Source organism: Lathyrus oleraceus, chromosome 6, assembly GCF_024323335.1.
Source record: "Lathyrus oleraceus cultivar Zhongwan6 chromosome 6, CAAS_Psat_ZW6_1.0, whole genome shotgun sequence".
Classification (NCBI taxonomy): domain Eukaryota; kingdom Viridiplantae; phylum Streptophyta; class Magnoliopsida; order Fabales; family Fabaceae; genus Lathyrus; species Lathyrus oleraceus.
In genome coordinates, this window is record NC_066584.1 from 92,133,433 (window position 1) to 92,153,481 (window position 20,049).

General features: G+C 34.0%; 1 protein-coding gene across 2 annotated transcripts; it reads left to right on the plus strand.

Moving 5' to 3' along the window:
• The first annotated feature begins 665 nt into the window (after positions 1 to 665).
• Positions 666 to 16,369, plus strand: LOC127098333 (CLIP-associated protein). Of its 2 annotated transcripts, XM_051036893.1 has the most exons (21): positions 669 to 1,348; positions 3,582 to 3,737; positions 3,824 to 3,886; positions 4,480 to 4,548; positions 4,708 to 4,876; positions 5,726 to 5,887; positions 6,518 to 6,615; positions 7,859 to 7,933; positions 8,015 to 8,083; positions 8,166 to 8,251; positions 8,323 to 8,440; positions 9,407 to 9,505; positions 9,588 to 9,945; positions 10,090 to 11,855; positions 12,025 to 12,126; positions 12,436 to 12,540; positions 12,683 to 12,757; positions 12,835 to 12,903; positions 13,009 to 13,077; positions 14,436 to 14,537; positions 15,944 to 16,369. In XM_051036893.1, the coding sequence occupies exons 1-21, from the start codon at positions 1,016 to 1,018 to the stop codon at positions 16,103 to 16,105; spliced, it is 4,305 nt and encodes a 1,434-aa protein (XP_050892850.1). In that variant the 5' UTR covers positions 669 to 1,015; the 3' UTR covers positions 16,106 to 16,369. The 2 variants fall into 2 exon arrangements, with proteins under 2 accessions (XP_050892851.1, XP_050892850.1); XM_051036894.1 differs by lacking the exons at positions 12,683 to 12,757; positions 12,835 to 12,903; positions 13,009 to 13,077; positions 14,436 to 14,537; positions 15,944 to 16,369 and having other exon boundaries at positions 666 to 1,348; positions 12,025 to 12,142.
• The last annotated feature ends 3,680 nt before the right edge of the window (positions 16,370 to 20,049 follow it).

Consider the following 20,049-nt stretch of genomic DNA (forward strand, 5'->3'; position numbering starts at 1 on the left):
TATCCTTAAATAATAATGCATTATGAGTTTTTCTCCTTTGAATTTCTAATTTAATTTCGTCAAGAATAATAGCTGAATCAATTGAATTTGATTTGCTCCATAAATCTCTCCAATAAAAGATATGATTTGTTATATTTTAAATTTAAATTCCATTTAAATCTGATCACCATCTTCAACAACTGTCAAACAAATCACACAAATATTGCCAATCAATCTGCAACAAATATGATTGAGTATCAATAAAAGATTTCACACCTAACAACATCCATCATGACCTACTGACCAGGGCTAGATGTTGCGTTGCACACATGCGAGAACATCGTATTCGACATGTTACACCAAAACATTCAAATTTCTTTGTAAAGTAAATCTTGAATTAAATCTAAACCAGAACTGCAATAACATTTGTCTGTTGTCAGAGACCAGATGTTACAACACACATATTGGAATATTGTGTTTTACCACAAACAATAGAACAATGTTGATTTTATAACCTAACAATTTCATTAAGACAAAATAAAGTATTAATTTTTGTATGGTATAGAACATAAAATTTATAATTGGTAGGGACAAAAATCTTATTTAATTAAAATAAACAGAACATTTGGATTAGAAATGGGATTAGAAGCACATGTATGGTTAATATTTCAACCACCGCCACCTCATAAACATTGTTTTCAAATCACTTTTCTGTGCATCCTTCATCTTCTCCCCACTCTGTTCTACTTCTTTTCTTTCCACATTCTATTTCAGTCCCCACTCTCTCTCTCTCTCTCTCTCCGAGTAGTAAAATTTACGCCTCCGCTAAATTCTCTCTCTCTCTCTCTCTCTCTCTCTCTCTCTCTCTCTCTCTCTCTCCTTTCACTTCACTCCCTCACTCTAACTCCGCGTGCATTTCCTCATTCGTATTTGCATTTGAAATTTCTCAGTGCACCAATCGTTTCCATGCCGTGCTAAATCGGAAGACAATTGAACCAGATCTGAACCAGGTCGCACCAGATCCAACGCCGCCGCAATGGAGGAAGCACTGGAACTGGCACGCGCCAAGGACGGTAAGGAAAGGATGGCAGGCGTGGAGCGTCTCCACCAAGTTCTAGAAGCTTCTAGAAAGAGTCTCAGTTCAACTGAAGTTTCTTCTCTCGTCGATTGTTGCTTGGATCTCTTGAAGGATAGTAGTTTTAGGGTCTCTCAAGGCGCGCTTCAAGCTTTGGCTTCCGCCGCTGTTCTCTCCGGCGATCACTTTAAACTGCACTTAGATACACTTGTTCCCGCCATTGTTGATCGTTTAGGCGATGCTAAGCAGCCTGTTCGTGATGCGGCTAGAAGGCTTTTGCTCACTCTCATGGAGGTATGTTCATTTTCATTGTAATTTGTATCTATCTGTTGTGATTTGGGGAATTGTGAATGCGAAACTTCTCAATGTTAGTTATTATCAATGCTATAGAGAGACTAAGGGAGTGTTAGATTCAGAATAACAGCTTCCTGTGATGTAGAGACTCTTGGAATCTGCGTTTGGAAAGTGAAAAAGTAAGTGTTTGAGTGATGAGAAATGAAATGATAAAGATAGGCCCGGGTTGAAAAGTGGGATCAGAATATAGCTTTGAGTGTACCATGAGGAAGATTGGTGGTATTTAAATCATAGAACTTATTGGTGAACCTTTTCTTCTTAGATTGGTGGTTTCTTTGTTTTTCCTGCGGATATTTTGAGATTGACAGGTGCTAGCCAAGATGTCACATGGTTTTTGGAAATGAAAAATCGGTTGAGTGATGATGATGATCGAAGATGGTTTGGATATAAGTGCATGGCTGGTTAACAATGGTTACTGACTCCTAAAAAGTTTCCTAGTTCTAAATCATATATCACAATATCTTTGATAAGATTTCTGACTTTAACCTTAAGAACTCTCTGGGCTTTGTCTTGTCATGCAGCCATAGGCCATTGCCCATAACATTCTGTTTTAGTGTTGTTTTATTAGTCCGATGCTGTGGTATTTAAAGCTTCATGAGATTCTAGTAGGTTGGGTCAACCAACAATCTTAAAATGAAATCAAGAATACTCAATTGTTTGTTTATTAGCTATGCCAAAATTTTGTCAAGCCTGCTAACTGTTACATGGTTAGAATCTACGGTGAGCATATGTTACGATACACCATTCATTGAAAAATATAGGGTATATGATAAATAGGTTTAGCCTTTAGGTACATATATAAAATATACAAATTCACAAAATATAGTAATGAAAATTTGAATATGGGTGAAGAAATGGTGAGGCAGTGATCTAAATTGCATCCTGCTATATACCTGCTGGCAGGTATATAGCATTTGTACTAGTTAGAGTGAATTTCAATGATATGTCGGTAGTTATTACTACCTCTGTCCCAAATTATAAGTCACTTTCCAAAAAATATTTGTTCTAAATTATAAGTCACTTTAGAATTCCAATACAACATTAATGACTGTTTTCCTAATATACCCTTTACTATATATTACTCTTTCTTCTTCCTATTCCTTTAGTTTCACTTTCCAATGTAATTAATGAAGGGTAGTTTTGTAAAGTCATAGATCATTTCACTTTTCCATACAGCAATAATTGCATTTCTTAATTTGTGGGAAATACCCAAAACTTCTTATAATTTGGGACGGAGGGAGTATTTTTTATGATGAATATCATTCATAGATACCGAGACCTATGCTTGTACACTCTATGGGTATGTCTGTTATAGATTAAAATTAAAATAAAAGTGATTTTGATATAAATAATTTGAAGATATTCTTTATAGACTTTTAAGAAAAGCATAAACTATAAATGAAAAAGCATTCAAGTTGAAAACTATGCATGTTTAAACAGTTTTTCATTAATATGGTTGAACAAATAAACACCATAAACTATATTTTTCTCTCTCTTCTATTAAAATGATTTTCTTCTAAAGCTAATGAAAAATAGCTATTTCATTTTCACAGCATGAAAATCATTTTTCAACAAAAGGATTTTTGAGAAAAGCTTACACACAAACATAACTAAACACATCAAAATGATTTAAAAAAAATCTAAAACAAATGAGTATATATTCTGTACCTATCCACAAACTTTTATAGGAATGATATCCTTTTCTAAAATGTCGTAAGGACAGGGATATGTTTATACTAAATAAGAGTTGTGCTGGAAGCTAATTATTAGGGCCAACCCTTGCTATATGTGTCGTAAGCTGTTCTTGGGTTGTTGCCATTGAGTTTTTCCTTGCAGATATTTGTGATTTCCGAGTTTGATTATATGCCCTTATTCTATGTTCAATGTTTATTTTGGAACACAATTATGAATTATCTGCATTCCCTGACAAGTAAAAAGCTTCAATGCATTTATAATGATACTGTGTATAGTTTTGGCATCAATGAATCCATCTAGTACACAGAGTAGAAACATTATAAATGTCTGAAGCTCTTTACAATGACATTCGTCATCCCCTTGTCCTCTCGGACCTGTTATTGCAGTTTTAAAATACTTTATGGGTACCCTTCAACTTCCTATCATTTTCAGTTCTATTCTTCTTCTTCTTATTGTTGTTACTTTATCATTATTGCAGGTTTCATCTCCTACAATAATAGTTGAAAGAGCTGGGTCTTTTGCTTGGACATGCAAAAACTGGAGAGTCAGAGAGGAGTTTGCGCGAACTTTGACATCTGCAATTGGTCTATTCTCATCTACTGAACTACCTCTCCAGCGGGCTATTCTTCCTCCTGTATGTTCACTGGCGTTTACATATCCTTTTTTTTGTTATATAGTTTTTGAATGTGATCTAACTCTTCAGAAACTGATCGATGACAGACTTTGCAATTGCTGAGTGATCCAAACCCCGTTGTCAGGGAAGCAGCTATTTTGTGCATTGAGGTAAGCACGTCTTGTCATCATATATTTTTTGAAGTTTGAACTTGCTAAGTACTGCTTACATTGTTAAGTTTATATCAGTTACCCCAAAAAGGATAAATGACATATCAATCATTTGCTTAGCCAAATAAAGTAGAATGGATTGCTAAAATCCTGTGTAGTTTTTAGCTCTTTTTATGTTTATAAACATATTTATGCTGATTTGTCTGATAATATCATTAAACACTATTGTATGTGAATATTAAGGAATGGGAAAATGGAGGTGACTCTAGTTGAGGCCTAGACAGTATGACTGATTTGATGTCATATTCACGCCATGTGTGGATTCTAGACTATAATTTACAGTCAAAGCAGATGTTTTTGAAACTTGTCTTACTTGTAAACTTGGCATGGCTCTAAATTTAGGAATTGATGTAATGTAATTCTTGGAAAATTAGTTATGTTTTAATGCAACTTATTCAATTTTGCATGTTTATGCTTTAATAATTGATATAATGCAAAAGGCATAGGCTGATTGAGTAATGATATATGCATAGTTGAGGATAGTGTTTTGAAGATTAAAAATAAGACGAGTATTTTAACTTCCTCTTTTACAGGAAATGTTTGCACAAGCTGGGTCTCAATTTCGTGATGAACTTCAGCGCCACGACCTCCCTTCTTCTTTGGTAAACATTAAGCAAAAAATTGATTTCATTATTGTTAAATATTTTATTCATTTTTATATACATTTCACATCTGTAGTTGGACATTTGAAGGATCTTTTAAACTTCACATCTACTACTGTGAGTTTTGGTTCATTATGCATTGCATGACAATGGTTTCAGGTGAAATATATTAATGCTAGGCTAGAGGGGGTTCAACCAAAAGTCCAGTCTTCAAATGGTATTTCTAGTGGTTATAATATTCCTGGTGAAATTAATCCTTCAAGTCTTAATCCCAAGAAAAGTAGTCCAAAGGCTAAAAGTTCATCAAAGGGCACATCACTTTTTGGAGGTTAGAATATTTGAAATTTATGAATTCCAACAGTATCTATTCTAATTCATATATTTTCCATCTCTTTCTTTCTGTCTGTTATTGTGATTGGCCACTAGTCTTATTATTTCTTTTTAACTGTTACTCCCTCCGTCCCTTTGTAATTGTTACATTTGCTATTTTTTTGGTCCCAATTGTACCCCCTTAAATTGGCATTTTTTTATGTTGCAAAAGTAATATTAATACGGGGGTGCAATTGGGACAGAAACAAATAATAATTATAAGAGATATGGAAATTAACCCTAGTAGATAATTTAAGATATGCTAAGACTGAAAACTGTTTCTAAGGGATAAACCAAGATATTCTAAGATATTATTTTATATTCTAACAAATACCATTAAACAAAATTTTGTATTATGAGGCTATTCGTTTGTCAGTAAGTACGATGATTAATGTCTTGTTGTATGTTTACCAATTATTGGAATTTTGGGCTGTTTTAGTTTGCATGAGTATTACACAGTGATTCTGTGATCGGACTGATTTTAGTAATCAAATGCTGAATACTTTATTCTTCACTTAAATGAAAAATTGACATGCGATTCAAGTGAAAAAAGTGTAATTTTCAAATCTAAATATTTTTGGCGGCGGAAGTAAAATGATTCAAGGAAGATAAAGTGATTTAATTAAAAGTTATAAGTAACATTCCAAAGTCATACATTTGAAGTTTTGTCCACATTATATATTGTTCTGATTCCGTGTCTGTTCGGGCAAATATGCTATCTACTCTTATGGTTCCCTTGTTAGCCACATTTTCTATGTATTCTGGTGCTTTACTAATATGTATTTTGTTTCTTGTTAAATATGAGCAGGAGAAGGTGATGTCAGTGAGAAAGCCATAGAACCTATCAAGGTGTATTCAGAGAAGGAATTCATCAGGGAAATTGAGAAGATTTCATCTACCCTGGTACCAGAAAAGGACTGGTCAGTACGAATTGCTGCCTTGCAGAGAATTGAACGTCTTGTTTTGGGAGGTTGGTGTTTCCCATCTTCTTTTCAGGAGTATATGTATATGTATATGTATAGATTTTATATGCTCAAATCCAATTTTAAGCCCTCCTTTTTTTTTAGTTTAAATAGGTTAGAACATTTATCACTGTAAGAATATCTTTAACATGAGGTTGACTTGAAGGATGTCTGTGGTTATCTTAGATGTATTTGGTTTAAGTTTTTACTTGTAGCCTTGTAGGCTTATGGCTAATGATTTGACATGTAAGTCTCTTGATTATACTATAGCATCAAAGATTTATGGACATGAATATGCCTTTGTTAAAAAATATAAAGGTAAAGTAAGTACTGGTTGGGGCCATAAGCCATAGTTTGTGGGTATTGAGGGCCACCATTCAACTAAATGTGAGTCCATTTATAGATTAGTTGCATTTTAAATTAGTAAGTGATCAAAGCCAAACACGTGTAAGTTCTATAGTATATTGTTTTATACTTTGTTTAAGTTCTCTACTTTGTTTTATATTTTAAATTTACTTTAGTGGTTTTAATTTTTTAAATGCTTTATGGTAATTTTCAACTGAGATGTAAAAATTCAACACAACTTTTTTTTTGTGTGGCATGAATGATCAACATCTTTTGGGTATGCTTCTTTTCAGGAGCTGCTGATTATCCATGTTTTTTTGGAATCCTAAAACAGCTTGTTGGACCTTTAAGCACACAACTCTCAGATCGAAGGTCTACTATTGTGAAGCAGGTGCTCGGACATTTTTTTTGGTTCTAATATCTTCTGTTCTGTGGGGCCCATTTTAGGCAGTTGGTGCATATTCATTGCTGGAGTCCCCCTACCTTTTATTTCTTAAAGCAAAACTTCACTTTTATTTTCACAAAAGATGTTTAAATCCCACTTTGGCTAGGTAATCATGACTTGCACAATCCTCCACTGAGCAAGCTCTGTAGGCTGAGTTAGGCCTAGTTTGTTCAGTTACAAAATGGTATTAGAGCTACTCTAGAATTCAATCCTTGCCATCCCTATTCTTGTTAACAAATAATAATTGAAATTAAACACATGCGAAATAGGCTTGTACCTTATGCCAGCTTCAAGCCCCCCAAGTTCTATTGCATGAAATGGAGGAGGGCTTAAGAGATTTATGTGACACAAAGGAACCGCTCAAGCTGAAGAGAAAATTTTATTGGATTGCGGAAAAACCTGCGATTTTTTATGAGATAGAATGTTGGGTGGTTAATAATCAACATGTGAATAAAGTGTAGTAGAGATGAATATGTTGCGTTGGATGTGTGGTAAGGCTTGATAGGATAAAATAAAAAATGACAATATTAGAGAGTGTAGGGGTAGCACCTATAGTAGAAAAGGCGCTGAAAAGTAGACGTAGGTGGTTTGGGCTTGTAGAGAGATGACCCGAAGATTCTGTGGTAAGGAGAGTGATCAAATGAAGAGGGTCAACGATTTGGATAGAAGCATGAGAAGTTGATCCATGAAGCAGACCTCACTTAGTGGGATAAAGCTTGGTTGTCGTTGTTATATGGGGAAATCTTCATGACTTAGTTATGTCAGAAAAACAAGTTTGATTTTTATTGAAGTTGGGTGGGAGGCTTATATTATACGGCCTTCACAGGGAGAAATATCATTTGAGCATCATTAACAGCAACATAACATAGCTCATGATAGACGGATTTTAAATTTATGAATAGCTACCGTATGAGGTATATGTAAAATATTTTCAGTGCAGCCAGACCTGAGAGAACGTTGAACCTCTCAGCTAGAGCCTGAGAAAACAAATTACTTTTAGCATATCTTGAAAAAGGTTCTGCCAAAGTATTAGTTTCAATTTCTTTATTTTTACTCGGTTGTTTGAACGAGTTTTAGTTTAGCTTAGATTGGCATATTAATTTGGATGAAAAGTGTTATTTGAATAATCAATCTCCAAATATCATTGCTGTCCATGAATGTTTTCTGTTTGGTATTCCCTTTGTTCTAGGCATGCCATCTATTATGCTTTTTATCGAAAGACCTATTGGGTGACTTTGAAGCATGTGCTGAAACTTTCATACCAGTAAGTTCAACCTTTTTTTATCTATGTATTAAATGTATTGAATGTTTTGTAATATTAGTTAATGCATGATCTGATAATCAGGTCCTTTTGAAGCTGGTTGTGATTACTGTGCTTGTAATTGCAGAGTCTGCAGATAACTGCATAAAGACGGTAGTGAAATATGCTTATTGATTTTCTATGTTGTTTTATAATGTTGCAACATTGTTTTTTCACCTTTGTTCTCTATTTCCAGATGCTACGCAACTGCAAAGTTGCTCGTGTGCTTCCTCGGATTGTTGATTGTGCTAAAAATGATCGTAGTGCAATACTTCGTGCAAGGTATGAATTATTTAACCTTGGGGATAGATACCTGAAAGTTGTGGCTTTAACTAATATCATTTGTATTGTAGGTGTTGTGATTATGCTCTTTTGATACTAGAACATTGGCCTGATGCACCAGAAATACAGCGATCAGCAGATTTATACGAGGATATGATAAGGTGTTGTGTTTCAGACGCAATGAGCGAGGTAGCTTATATAGGTGTAGGCTATTTGATGTTTGATACATATAGATTGTGCTTCATTGTCATATTTCAACGCTGACAAACTATTCATTGCTCTATTCTTTTTCCATTACACAATATGGATGCATTGAAGCTGAAGTTGTAGGAAACGAAAGTGACTCCTTGTATAATGCCATGACATGCAGCATTTATGCTGAAATTGTTAGAATCTAAGTTATTTATTGGTTCACTATGTCTTATTGTGCGTGCGTGCATGGTAAGGAATAATTAAAATTCTGAAACTCAGCATGAGAAAACTCATAGAATTGAATCTTATATTTTGATTAGCTGTCTTTCAAATGGTTACAAAAAGTTTGTTCTGTTTTACTACCTCCTTTGCAAATTGAATGACTAAAGATCAATTGACCAACATTTCAGTAAGAAACAGTATCCAAGAGGGAGTTGTGTTGTGAAAAATTCACCACTCCTTTGCCATCACATTCCTATGGACTGTTTCTTTTCATCATTGATTGGAAGGGGTTGACATAATTTTTATGTTTCATCAAGAGGGAGTTGTATTTTGTGAAAATCCCACCACTCCTCCTCTGCCATCATATTTTTATGTTTCATTTTGGACTCAGGATCTGTAACATAAATCATCTAACTTGATCACATCTATTAATTCATCATTTCATATGCAAATTCTATTATGTATCTTTGAAGAAAGGGGTGTAAATGATGTAATTTTTTATTACTCTGTTTCAGTGTGTAATGTTCTCGGTAATGTAAGGTGTTCTAAAAGTTCTTTTGCATTATGCAGTTTGTTTTATATTTTAATACGCGATTTTTCATCTATAAAAAGTTTTATTGGTTTAAAATATGATTGTCAGCAAATTAGCTGGGATGTTGACATGGCATTTTTCATGCTGGACCATATTGTCAGTGACAAGGAATGTGTGCATGAAAATGATCATAATGTGAAACTTTATAGGTGCGGTCGACTGCAAGGATGTGCTACAGAATGTTCGCAAAAACTTGGCCCGAGCGTTCCCGTCGCCTATTTTCATCCTTTGACCCTTCTATTCAAAGGGTATATGTTTATTTGAAGTTGTTGTTCTTCTTCTTTTATTTTGTCGCTTAAGTCATCTTTTGAAGTGAAATACGAATTGCAGTTGGTAAATGAAGAGGATGGAGGCAAACATAGGCGACATGCGTCACCTTCCATTCGTGATAGAAGTGCACCAATGCCATCAACTAATCAAGCATCAAATCCCACTAATTTAACTGGTTATGGAACTTCAGCTATTGTTGCTATGGACAGAAGTTCTAGTTTATCATCAGGGACTTCTATCTCCTCTGGTGTTCTTCTTTCACAAGCTAAGTCACTTGGTAAAGGTACAGAACGTAGTTTAGAAAGTGTACTACATGCAAGCAAACAGAAGGTCACTGCTATTGAAAGCATGCTTAGAGGTTTGGATTTGTCAAATAAGCATAATTCATCTGCTCTGCGATCTTCAAGTTTGGATCTAGGTACCAAATAAGTTAACCTGTTAGATATTTTATTTCTACCTCACTATTAATGCTTGTTGAAATTCAATGGTTGATGATGTTAGCGTTACTGTTTTAAGACTTTTTGTGAGCGGCTAAATTTATCTCTTATTTCCCCTAGTGCAGGAGTTGACCCGCCCTCATCTCGTGATCCTCCATTCCCTGCTTCTGTTTCAGCCTCTAATCATCCACCCATCCTTTCAACAACCGAATCATCTGGTTTGGGTGTCAATAGAGCTAGTAGCCGGAACAGTGGTATGGGTTTGTCTAATATAATCACCCAAATTCAAGCTTCCAAAGATTCTGACAAGTTTTCATACTATAGCAATAACGGTATTGAGCCTTCATCCGAATTTTCATCATACACAAATAAAAGAGCTACTGAAAAATTACAAGGAAGAAGTTCTGTTGATGAAAACAGTTATATGAGGGAGACTAGGCGATATACAAGCCCCAATGTGGATAGGCAGTATGTGGATACCCTCTATAGAGATGGAAACTTTAGGGATTCACAGAATAGTCATGTGCCTAATTTTCAGAGGCCTCTATTGAGAAAGAACGTAACTGCACGTGTGCCAGCTGGCAGGAGAAGGAGTCTTGATGATAGTCAATTATCTATTGGAGAGATGTCAAATTATGCAGATGGACCAGCATCTCTTCATGAAGCTCTGAGTGAAGGACTTAGTTCAGGTTCTGACTGGTCTGCCAGGATTTCTGCCTTTAATTACCTTCACTTGTTATTGGAGCATGGTCAAAAAGGAGTTCAAGAAGTAGTTCAGAATTTTGAGAAAGTAATGAAGTTGTTTTTTCAGCACTTGGATGACCCCCATCATAAAGTTGCACAGGCGGCTCTCTCCACACTTGCAGATATTATTCGTACATGCCGAAAGCCGTTTGAGAGTTACATGGAACGGATGTTACCCCATGTGTTTTCTCGTTTAATTGACCCCAAAGAGCTTGTTAGGCAAGCATGCTCTACGACTTTGGAGGCTGTTGGTAAAACATACAGTATAGATTCTCTCTTGCCTGCATTGCTACGATCTCTTGATGAACAAAGGTCCCCAAAAGCTAAATTGGCTGTTATTGAGTTTGCAATCAATTCCTTTAACAAGCATACAATGAACCCAGAAGGTGCTGCTAATATCGGCATCCTAAAATTATGGCTTGCCAAGTTAGCCCCATTAGTTCACGATAAAAATACAAAGCTTAAAGAAGCAGCCATTACATGCATTATATCAATATACTCTCACTTTGATTCATCTGCAGTTTTGAATTTTATTCTTAGTTTGTCAGTTGATGAACAAAATTCTTTGAGACGAGCCCTTAAACAGCGCACCCCTCGCATTGAGGTAGACTTAATGACCTATCTGCAGAACAAGAAAGAGCGGCGTACTAAATCTTCCTATGATCCATCTGATGTTGTAGGAACATCCTCTGAAGAGGGATATGCTGGTTTGTCTAGGAAAGCTCATTATATGGGGAGGTATTCTGGTGGTTCTCTAGATAGTGACGGTGGCAGGAAATGGAGTTCCCAAGATTCAAACTTGATTATAGCCAGTCATGGACAACCAGCTTCTGATGAAACAGAGGAACATTTGTATCAGAATCTTCAGACTGATTGTGATAATGGTATTGTTGGTTCAAAAACCAAAGATCTTGCTTACACAGTCAATTCAATGGATCAAAGCTTTGGCTTTCAAACTGACCAATTTGGATATGTGGATAGTAGCATTAATTTTGAAGGCATATCATCTGATATGGATGTTAATGGTCTGATGTCATTAGAACATTTAAATATTTCCGAATTGAACCATAATCATCACTCAGCTGAAGATGTGAAGGGCAACTGCATGACAAACATAGGACTCAGCATTCCTCAGATTCTTCATATGGTGTGTTATACAACTACTAGAGCATGAAATAGTTCTTTAATATGTTATTTTTGGAATAACAAATATTCCTTTACGTCTATATGCTTATAAACAGTCATTCTTTAAGTTTATTTTAATAGTTATGCTCTTGATTTTCCCACGACTAAGGGTATAACATTTGTTTGCGTAGATATGCAGTGGGGGTGATGGAAGCACTATTTCAAGTAAGCGGACTGCACTTCTACAGTTAGTTGAAGCTTCTGCAGAAAATGATCATTCTCTTTGGATCCAGGCATGTTGAATTTGATGTGTGCCTCTCTCCTTATTGTCCCGCAAGTGCCATTCTTATTGTCATACTGGTGTTTTTGATTTGATAGTTATTCATATTAAAATTATGTAATGGTATTTATCTTTAGTTTTCAGTCACCTCCAAAAACAGATTTCTATTTGCATGTAACCGTTGGTTTTTCTGATTTTTATATTTCTGAGTTGTGTGATCAACAAATAGAGAAGTTTTGCATACATTGTGTTAAACAAAAATTGACCAATATATTTGGATTTCTCTTCTTGGTTTGATGATTGTTTCATGGTGTAATTGCAGTACTTCAATCAGATTTTGACTGTTGTGCTTGAGGTGCTGGATGATTCAGATTCTTCAATCAGAGAGCTTGCTCTTTCATTGATAGTTGAAATGCTTAAAAACCAGGTTCTTACTCCTCTTGTGCCATTTTTTTCTTCAGTTTTTCCTCTTGCTCATTTCTGTACTTGCAATTGTACATATTTTTCCCTTTGTGGGCAGATTGTGCTATGCTAAAAGATTGTTTTATCTTTGTGTTTGTTGTTTCCAGAAAGATGCCATGGAAAATTCAGTTGAGATTGTAATTGAAAAGCTCCTTAATGTTACAAAGGATATTGTTCCCAAGGTAACTGATTTAATCCCCTTTTCTACTCGTACATAGTTTATTTCTCTTTTAAGTCTGAGTTTTCACCCTTTCTCCAGGTTTCAAATGAAGCGGAGCACTGCCTGACAATTGTTTTATCTCAGAATGATCCATTTAGATGCTTAAGTGTATGTATTTCCTAATTTTTCTACTTTTTGGCCCTCTTTGCTTCTTTAAAATGTATAATTGAAAAAGGGATTAGAGGTTTGTATTATTAACTGAAATTTTTTCAGGTTATTATTCCTCTTCTGGTTACCGACGACGAGAAAACTCTAGTCACTTGCATAAATTGCTTGACTAAGGTAAAGTGCATAAATGTTTCTGTTATGCTTCTATGTAGTTTTAGTAAGTCGTGTGACTTGTCAGTCTACATGTGTATATTTATTATGTGCACAGTAATCAATGCTGTTGGAATGTGATGCTAAATCTATAAGGGCTAACAACTAGGAATGAGTCTGCTGATATTTGTAAATATAATATTAAGAATATTTGTATATCGAATAGTCCCACATCGACTATATCATGTAATTAGTTATAATCTCTATATATAATAAAGTCTCCGTAGTGTTTTTCAAAACACACGGTTTAACCTAAATGTCTCTTAGTCTCTCCTAATTTAACATGGTATCAGAGTCTGGTTTAAGATCCGGTGGACCATCTAATATGGTTTCCGCTATCAGGCCACCCACTATTTATCTCCACGCTCTAGATGTCCAGTCCTGGGTGTGAGGGGGGGTGTTAAAGTCCCACATCGGACAATATATGACTTGAACATGTGTTTATAAGTGGGGGCAGTCCCCACTCTATCAACCGGTTTTGTAGGGTTGAGTTAGGCCCAATCACACATTCTTAACAGAGTCTGTTAGGATAGGATCCTTTCTTTGAGCAAGACAAGAATTCATAGAATAATGGTGTAAAGACATGTTCATATGAATAAAGATTGCAAACAAATGAATAAAGATTCTTTCATGAGCATAGCTGCAAACTTATCTATGTTCTTATGAATAAAGATTGCAAACAAATGAATAAAGATTCTTTCATGAGCATAGCTGCAAACTTATCTATGTTCTTATGAATAAAGATTGCAAACAAATGAAGGATTACTTATCTATTAGATTCTTTCATGAGCATAGCTGCATAATAGCATAAGTCAATAAAGTAAAGTCATGCAAACTCGTAACTCATAAGTCTCAAACAAGAGAAATAGTTATACAATTCAATGACTAACAGGGGAGATTCCACCAAAATTAGATTATGAACTCTTAATCACTGAGGGTAGGCGTAGTTGCAAAATCGTGAGATTTATGGTTTAAATTGGTATTTTAACTAGCACTTCGCTAATTTAGGGCTATTTAAAGACTTTCCAAATATAAACAAAATAACAACTTGTAACAGCAACCTAACAAACTAATCAACTAGCTAACTCCTATTAACTAACTAACTTCTCTTAACTAACTCTTAGCTACTTTAGTAATCCTATATTCTATATCCCAACAGAAATCTGCAACTACTATTTTGTATTTTATATGTGCATATTTCCAACACTTCCTCCTCAACTAATTTATATCATGTTTTAACCATACCATAGACAGTTACAAATTTTTGTTTATATAAATTTGCTTAAATGTATTCATGTTTAACTGAATATTATTCCCTTCAGATTGTGGGGCGGCTCTCTCAGGAGGAATTGATGGCTCAGTTACCCTCATTTCTGCCTGCATTGTTTGAAGCTTTTGGAAATCAGAGTGCGGATATTCGTAAGGTATTTGAGGTCTTTTGCTTGCATCCATTATTTAATGGCCGTCCACTTAACACAAAGACTGCTAAAATATTTCTGTATACTGAGAACATTATGAAGTGGTATTTGTTTCTAATAAATTCATCCAACTGGAGGTTAGGGGCGTGTATGATTTTGCAACCATAGTTTGAGCAAAAGTTTGTTGTAGTAGCATGGTTTGAGGATTTCAAATGCCGAGCTGAATACACTCTAGATGCTTGAGGCATATTTGGCACTTAATTTAAATATTAATGTGTTATAGTATAGGTTATCACAATCTCAAATTAGGGGGGTTTTGTATTATGAATAAAAATAAACCCGGCAAAACCCTCTCCTACCAAAACCCCTCAATTCTTTCCACTCAATCCTTTCCTTTTTTTCAAAGCCTCCCCTCCAAACTCACAAACAAAACCTTTGAAATATGTACTGTTTGATATTGAGGTTGGATGGTCAAGATTGCCACTTCCAACTCTCTTTGTTTTTCACTAATCAACGAGTCCCTATTATCATGGAAATACTATGGCTTTACTGTGCCTGTTTCTATAATTTATTAATAACTCTGTTGTTGTATGGACAATCTCAAATAGTCCACTTCATTAGAAATTCCGTGAAATGGTGAAGTAGTTTGAGATATATTTGAAAAAGGAAAACTAAATTGGGAAAATGTCAGAAAAATACTTGGTTTACAAATTACCATTTGTTCTCTGGAATTTGAATATGAATGCTTCAAAAGAAGCTTGTGGTTACTGGTTACTACTGAATAAGCATGAAACCCACATAGCTTTCACTCAAAATATTGTTGCAAATATGTATGTCAAAAAGTGTTGCTAGAGGCTAGTGCTGCACTTCCCTGGAAATTCCCATCTCATTCTATAAAGGGAAATCTTGCCCGATGCCACCAGTACTTATCACACTTGTCTGTCACTACTACAGCTCACCATCCCTTTCGCACATCCATCACTGCAGCTGCCACTATGGCCCTAGTCCCCCAGCCAACCCACTTCCTTTTTGCCCCAAGCTCTCATCCAATAGATACCATACGCCGCAAGCATCTTTGCTGCAGGTCTTGTCACCTCTACAACCTCCGTTTATACAGGCAATTTTACGAAATTCGACATGTAAAATAACTTCATAAATTGACATGATACTGGGAACAGTTGTTTCACTCTATTCACCTTATATTCAAATTTCAGACAAAAAACTAGCTGACTAAAAATGATAGTATGATATGAAGTCATTTTCATGTGAATAGAGTGATAAATTCTTTGAATGATAGGATTTTTGTTTTTCGCTGTTTAGTTGTTGGAATGTTTATTGCATATATCCATTTTCTCCATTTGTTATTGGCCTCTTCAATTATTCTCATTTTATGTTAATGGTGGATGGAACAGACTGTTGTTTTCTGTCTAGTGGATATCTATATCCTGCTTGGGAAAGCATTCTTGCCATATTTGGAAGGGCTTAACAGCACTCAATTGAAGTTGGTTACTATTTATGCAAATCGTATTTCACATGCAAGGACAGGAAAATCAATTGATGCTGCTAACGATTAGCAGGTTCACTGGAGAGTACATTTGCGGGTTTTGGATACATTCTTATCCAATGTTGTGTATTTTGTACATTGTGTGCATGCAATTTTTTGGTGGGTTTTTGTGGTTTCCTTTCTTGCCCGCCCGTGTGTCATATTATTTTTTGTCTTCCCCTTTTCCCCAAGGATTTGGAGATTGTTGGTGGTGGAATACGGTGCACAAATTGTAATTTACATCTAGTCAACATTATTGATTGAATTATATGGTGAGGGTTTGGTAAAGGCTATATATTTTATTCTTTTTTATGAAGAAAAATGAAAAGAAAAATATGCTTAAGATTTGCTTTTTTTTTTCCCTTCATCATCATAGCACCTCAAATTCTTAGAATTATGAAGTTATATCAAGCTTTCCCTGTTATCATTGTCAAGTTTTAGATGAATAATGTTGCGTCTAGTTTTTTGAAAATTGTTACTGGTACTACTTTTTTCGATAGACACAGTTTAATTTAGGAAATAAATATTTGCATGTTATTTAATTTGGGAGTTTGATAACATAAATACATTGATGATTATCATCAAATGTGCTGTACCAATGTACTATCAGATTCCCAGATTTGAGGAGACATTTGCCAATAAAAGTTTGAGAAATGATATTCTTAGCCTAATCAATATACCGTGAACTGGGGAATATTATAATAATATATTTTATTTAAAATAAAATATAAAAAATATTATTTTATTATTGTTTTTATTTTTAATAAAAATAATATTAATATAAAATTGTGTGATTAATTAACGTTATAATTTTATTAATCAATTTTTTATATTGTATTAACAAATTTTGATGAGTACAGTTGAATGTTATTAATTAATTTTATAATTGTATTAATTAATTTTTTATGTTTTGTTAATCAACTATACTATCTGAATATTTATTAATGAATTTTTTACATTTCATTATTATAAAGATATGGTTCACGATGACGGTTCATGGATACTGTTCATACATATATATTAATTTTAAAAAAATATTGTTTACTGTATAAATATGATAAACAGTATATACGATTCACCGTATAAATATGATAAACGTATGTATCTGATGTAAGATGTAATGTATGAATAGCATAAAAGTTTATATATATCGATTGATTCATAACTAATGCGACTCTAAGTATTTTTATTTTCTTCTTTCAATAGGGCACTTAGCTTTTACAATCCTTTCAAAATTTCAATAATACACTGGGTAGCATTTTCAACTCATTCAAGTAATTAAATATATTTTTTCTATCAAGCATAATCTTAGTATATATTTCTACTTTATTTTGAAATATGAAAGGTTAATAATATTTATATACAAAAATGTACATATTCATTATATTATATACCTTTCTTAATATATGTAAAAATATGTTAATGAGTGTTTATAAAATGGATAGTATTAATATAATTATGACTAAAATAACATGTTGGTCTTTGTAAGTTAGTGAGTTTTGATTTTGATTCCTGATTTTTTTTTTGTTCTAAGTTCTTATATCTCATTTTCCGGTGGATTTTACCTTTAGAGATTAAAACTAACATAAAAGTGAGATATAAAGACTCAGACAAAAAAAAATACAGATTTCAAAGTTAAAAGTTCCCTAATTTACAAGGACCAACGTTAGTAAGTTATAATTCAACTAGTGATGTTTTATAATTACTCTTATTTTGGAAGTTATAATTCAATTTACTAATGATGGTTAGATTCAATTCTTTAAAAAAAGAAGCAATGTCTACTATTACATACTTGTTGAAGAGGTATCTAACTAAGATGCTGAGAAATACCACTCCTGAAGAATCTTTCAGAATCTTGGTTTGGAATTAAACCTAATGGGAATCATGTGAAGATTTTTGGATTAACTCCCTATAGACATGTCCCTGATTAGCCGAGAAGAAAACTTGATCATAAAACATGTCAAATAATATTTGTAAGGTATTAGTCAAGTAATGGATACAAACTCTAATATTGTCAATAATGCCACAATGATCAGTATAGATGTGATAGTTATTGAATTAAAGGAATTGAATTGGGACAAAAATCAAAGAAGAGATACAATAAGAGTAATATTTGATGAGTCAAAGTCAACAGAGGAAGCTCAAGTTGAAAAAAAGTGAGAAGATTAACAAGATCAAGATGCATGTATGCTAGATTACAAGATTGCGATTTTTTCCAGATAATGAGATAATTGATAGTGGTGACCTTGTCCATTTAGCACTAATTGTTGAATCTAAGCTTATGAAAACAAAAGAAGCAATGAGTGATTCAAAATGGATATATGCAAAATGACAGAAGACTTAGAGTCAATTGAAAGGAACAAGATATGAGAGCTAATTGATCTGCCACAAGGAAAGAAAATGATTGATGTAAAATGAATGTTTAAGGTAAAATTAAATCCCAAATATGAAGTGATCGAGCACAAAGCCAAACTAGTGGCAAAAGGGTTCTTATAGAGAAAGTGTGGGTTTTAAGAAAGTCTTTTGCACTTGTGGCCAAAATTGAGACCATTATTGCTAGATGTTGTCATTGTAAATAACAACAATTGGTCCATCTATCAAATGGATGTCAAATAAACATTTCTAAATGATCCCTTAGAATAGGAAGTGTATGTAGCAGAAACTAATAGTTTTGTTGTGAAAAATCGAATCAAAAGTCTACAAGTTAAGGAGAGCATTATATGGGCTCAAGCAAGCACGTTGGGTTTGGAACAAGAGAATTGACGACTTTCTAAAAGACATAGGATTCAACAAGTATGTATTTGAACATGTAATGTATGTCAAGAGAGATACAATTAAAGGTGTGATCGTTCTACGTCTTTATCTATATGATTTAATTATCACATGAAGCAATGAAGACTATATTGTTGAATTTAGAAGTGATCTAATTAAGGAGTTTGAGATGAAAAATCTTGGCCACATTACATATTTCTTTGGTATTGAGTTCCAGAAAACTAGCAAAGGACTACTTATGCATCAAAAGAGGTATGCACTTGAAATCCTGAAGAAATTTGAAATGGAACAATGTAATGCTGCCATAACACATGCAAAACCAAGGTTACAATTATCAAAAGAAGATGATGAAAAGGTAGTTGATCTAACACAATATAGAAGGCTCATTTGATCGTTGAGGTAATTGTGCAACACAAGACCAGGCCTAACATACATTGTGAGTATTATGAGTTGTTTTATGGATAAACCAAAAGCGTCACACTTAATAGTAGTCAAAAGGATCCTGAGTTACATCAAAGGATCATTTGATTGAGGTATCCTATTTCCAGCATTTAACAAGGGAAGGAATTGCAAATTATTTGGATACACTAACTCTGATTGGTGTGGTGATAAAGATGATAAGAAATCAATGGTAGGTTACATTTTTTTTTGTATGGAGAAGTACCAATATCTTGGTACTAAAGGAATGAACCGGTTGTGGAACTATCATCATGTGAAGCTGAATGCATTATAACATCTTTGTGTGCTTTTCAAGTAGTATGGTTGATGAATTTGATATATGAACTGAGCAGTGAAAGGTGTGACACAATGACATTGAAGATTGATAATATGTCTACCATAAACCTTGCCGAAAATCCCATTGCACATGAGAGAAGTAAGCACATTGAGATAAAATTTCACTAGTTGAGGGAGCAAGTAAGTGAAGTAAAATTGAAATTGAAGCATTGCAAAAGTGAATATCAAGTGTCTGATTTCTCGACCAAAGGTGTGAAATTGAAGTCTTCAAAAGATTGAAGAAATTAATGATTTTAGAAACATTAACAAACTTGAATTAAATTGGTGTGTTTTGAATTTAATTTAAGTATGGTTGTTAAAGTGTAACTTTCATAATAAGCAATTAGTTATTTGCTATGTTAGGTAAAAGTCTTAGAGATTTAGTTTGTTATAATTCTAGTTTTGTGCAGTTAGTTAGTTGGTGTGTGT

What these genes read in the sequence shown, in the direction of transcription:
- LOC127098333 (XM_051036893.1), top strand. Translation starts at nt 1,016, where the DNA reads ATGGAGGAAGCACTGGAACTGGCACGCGCCAAGGACGGTAAGGAAAGG. An exon ending in CAGCTATTTTGTGCATTGAG is followed by an intron (nt 3,887 to 4,479) that starts GTAAGCACGTCT and finishes CCTCTTTTACAG; the next exon opens with GAAATGTTTGCACAAGCTGG. An exon ending in TGAACGTCTTGTTTTGGGAG is followed by an intron (nt 5,888 to 6,517) that starts GTTGGTGTTTCC and finishes GCTTCTTTTCAG; the next exon opens with GAGCTGCTGATTATCCATGT.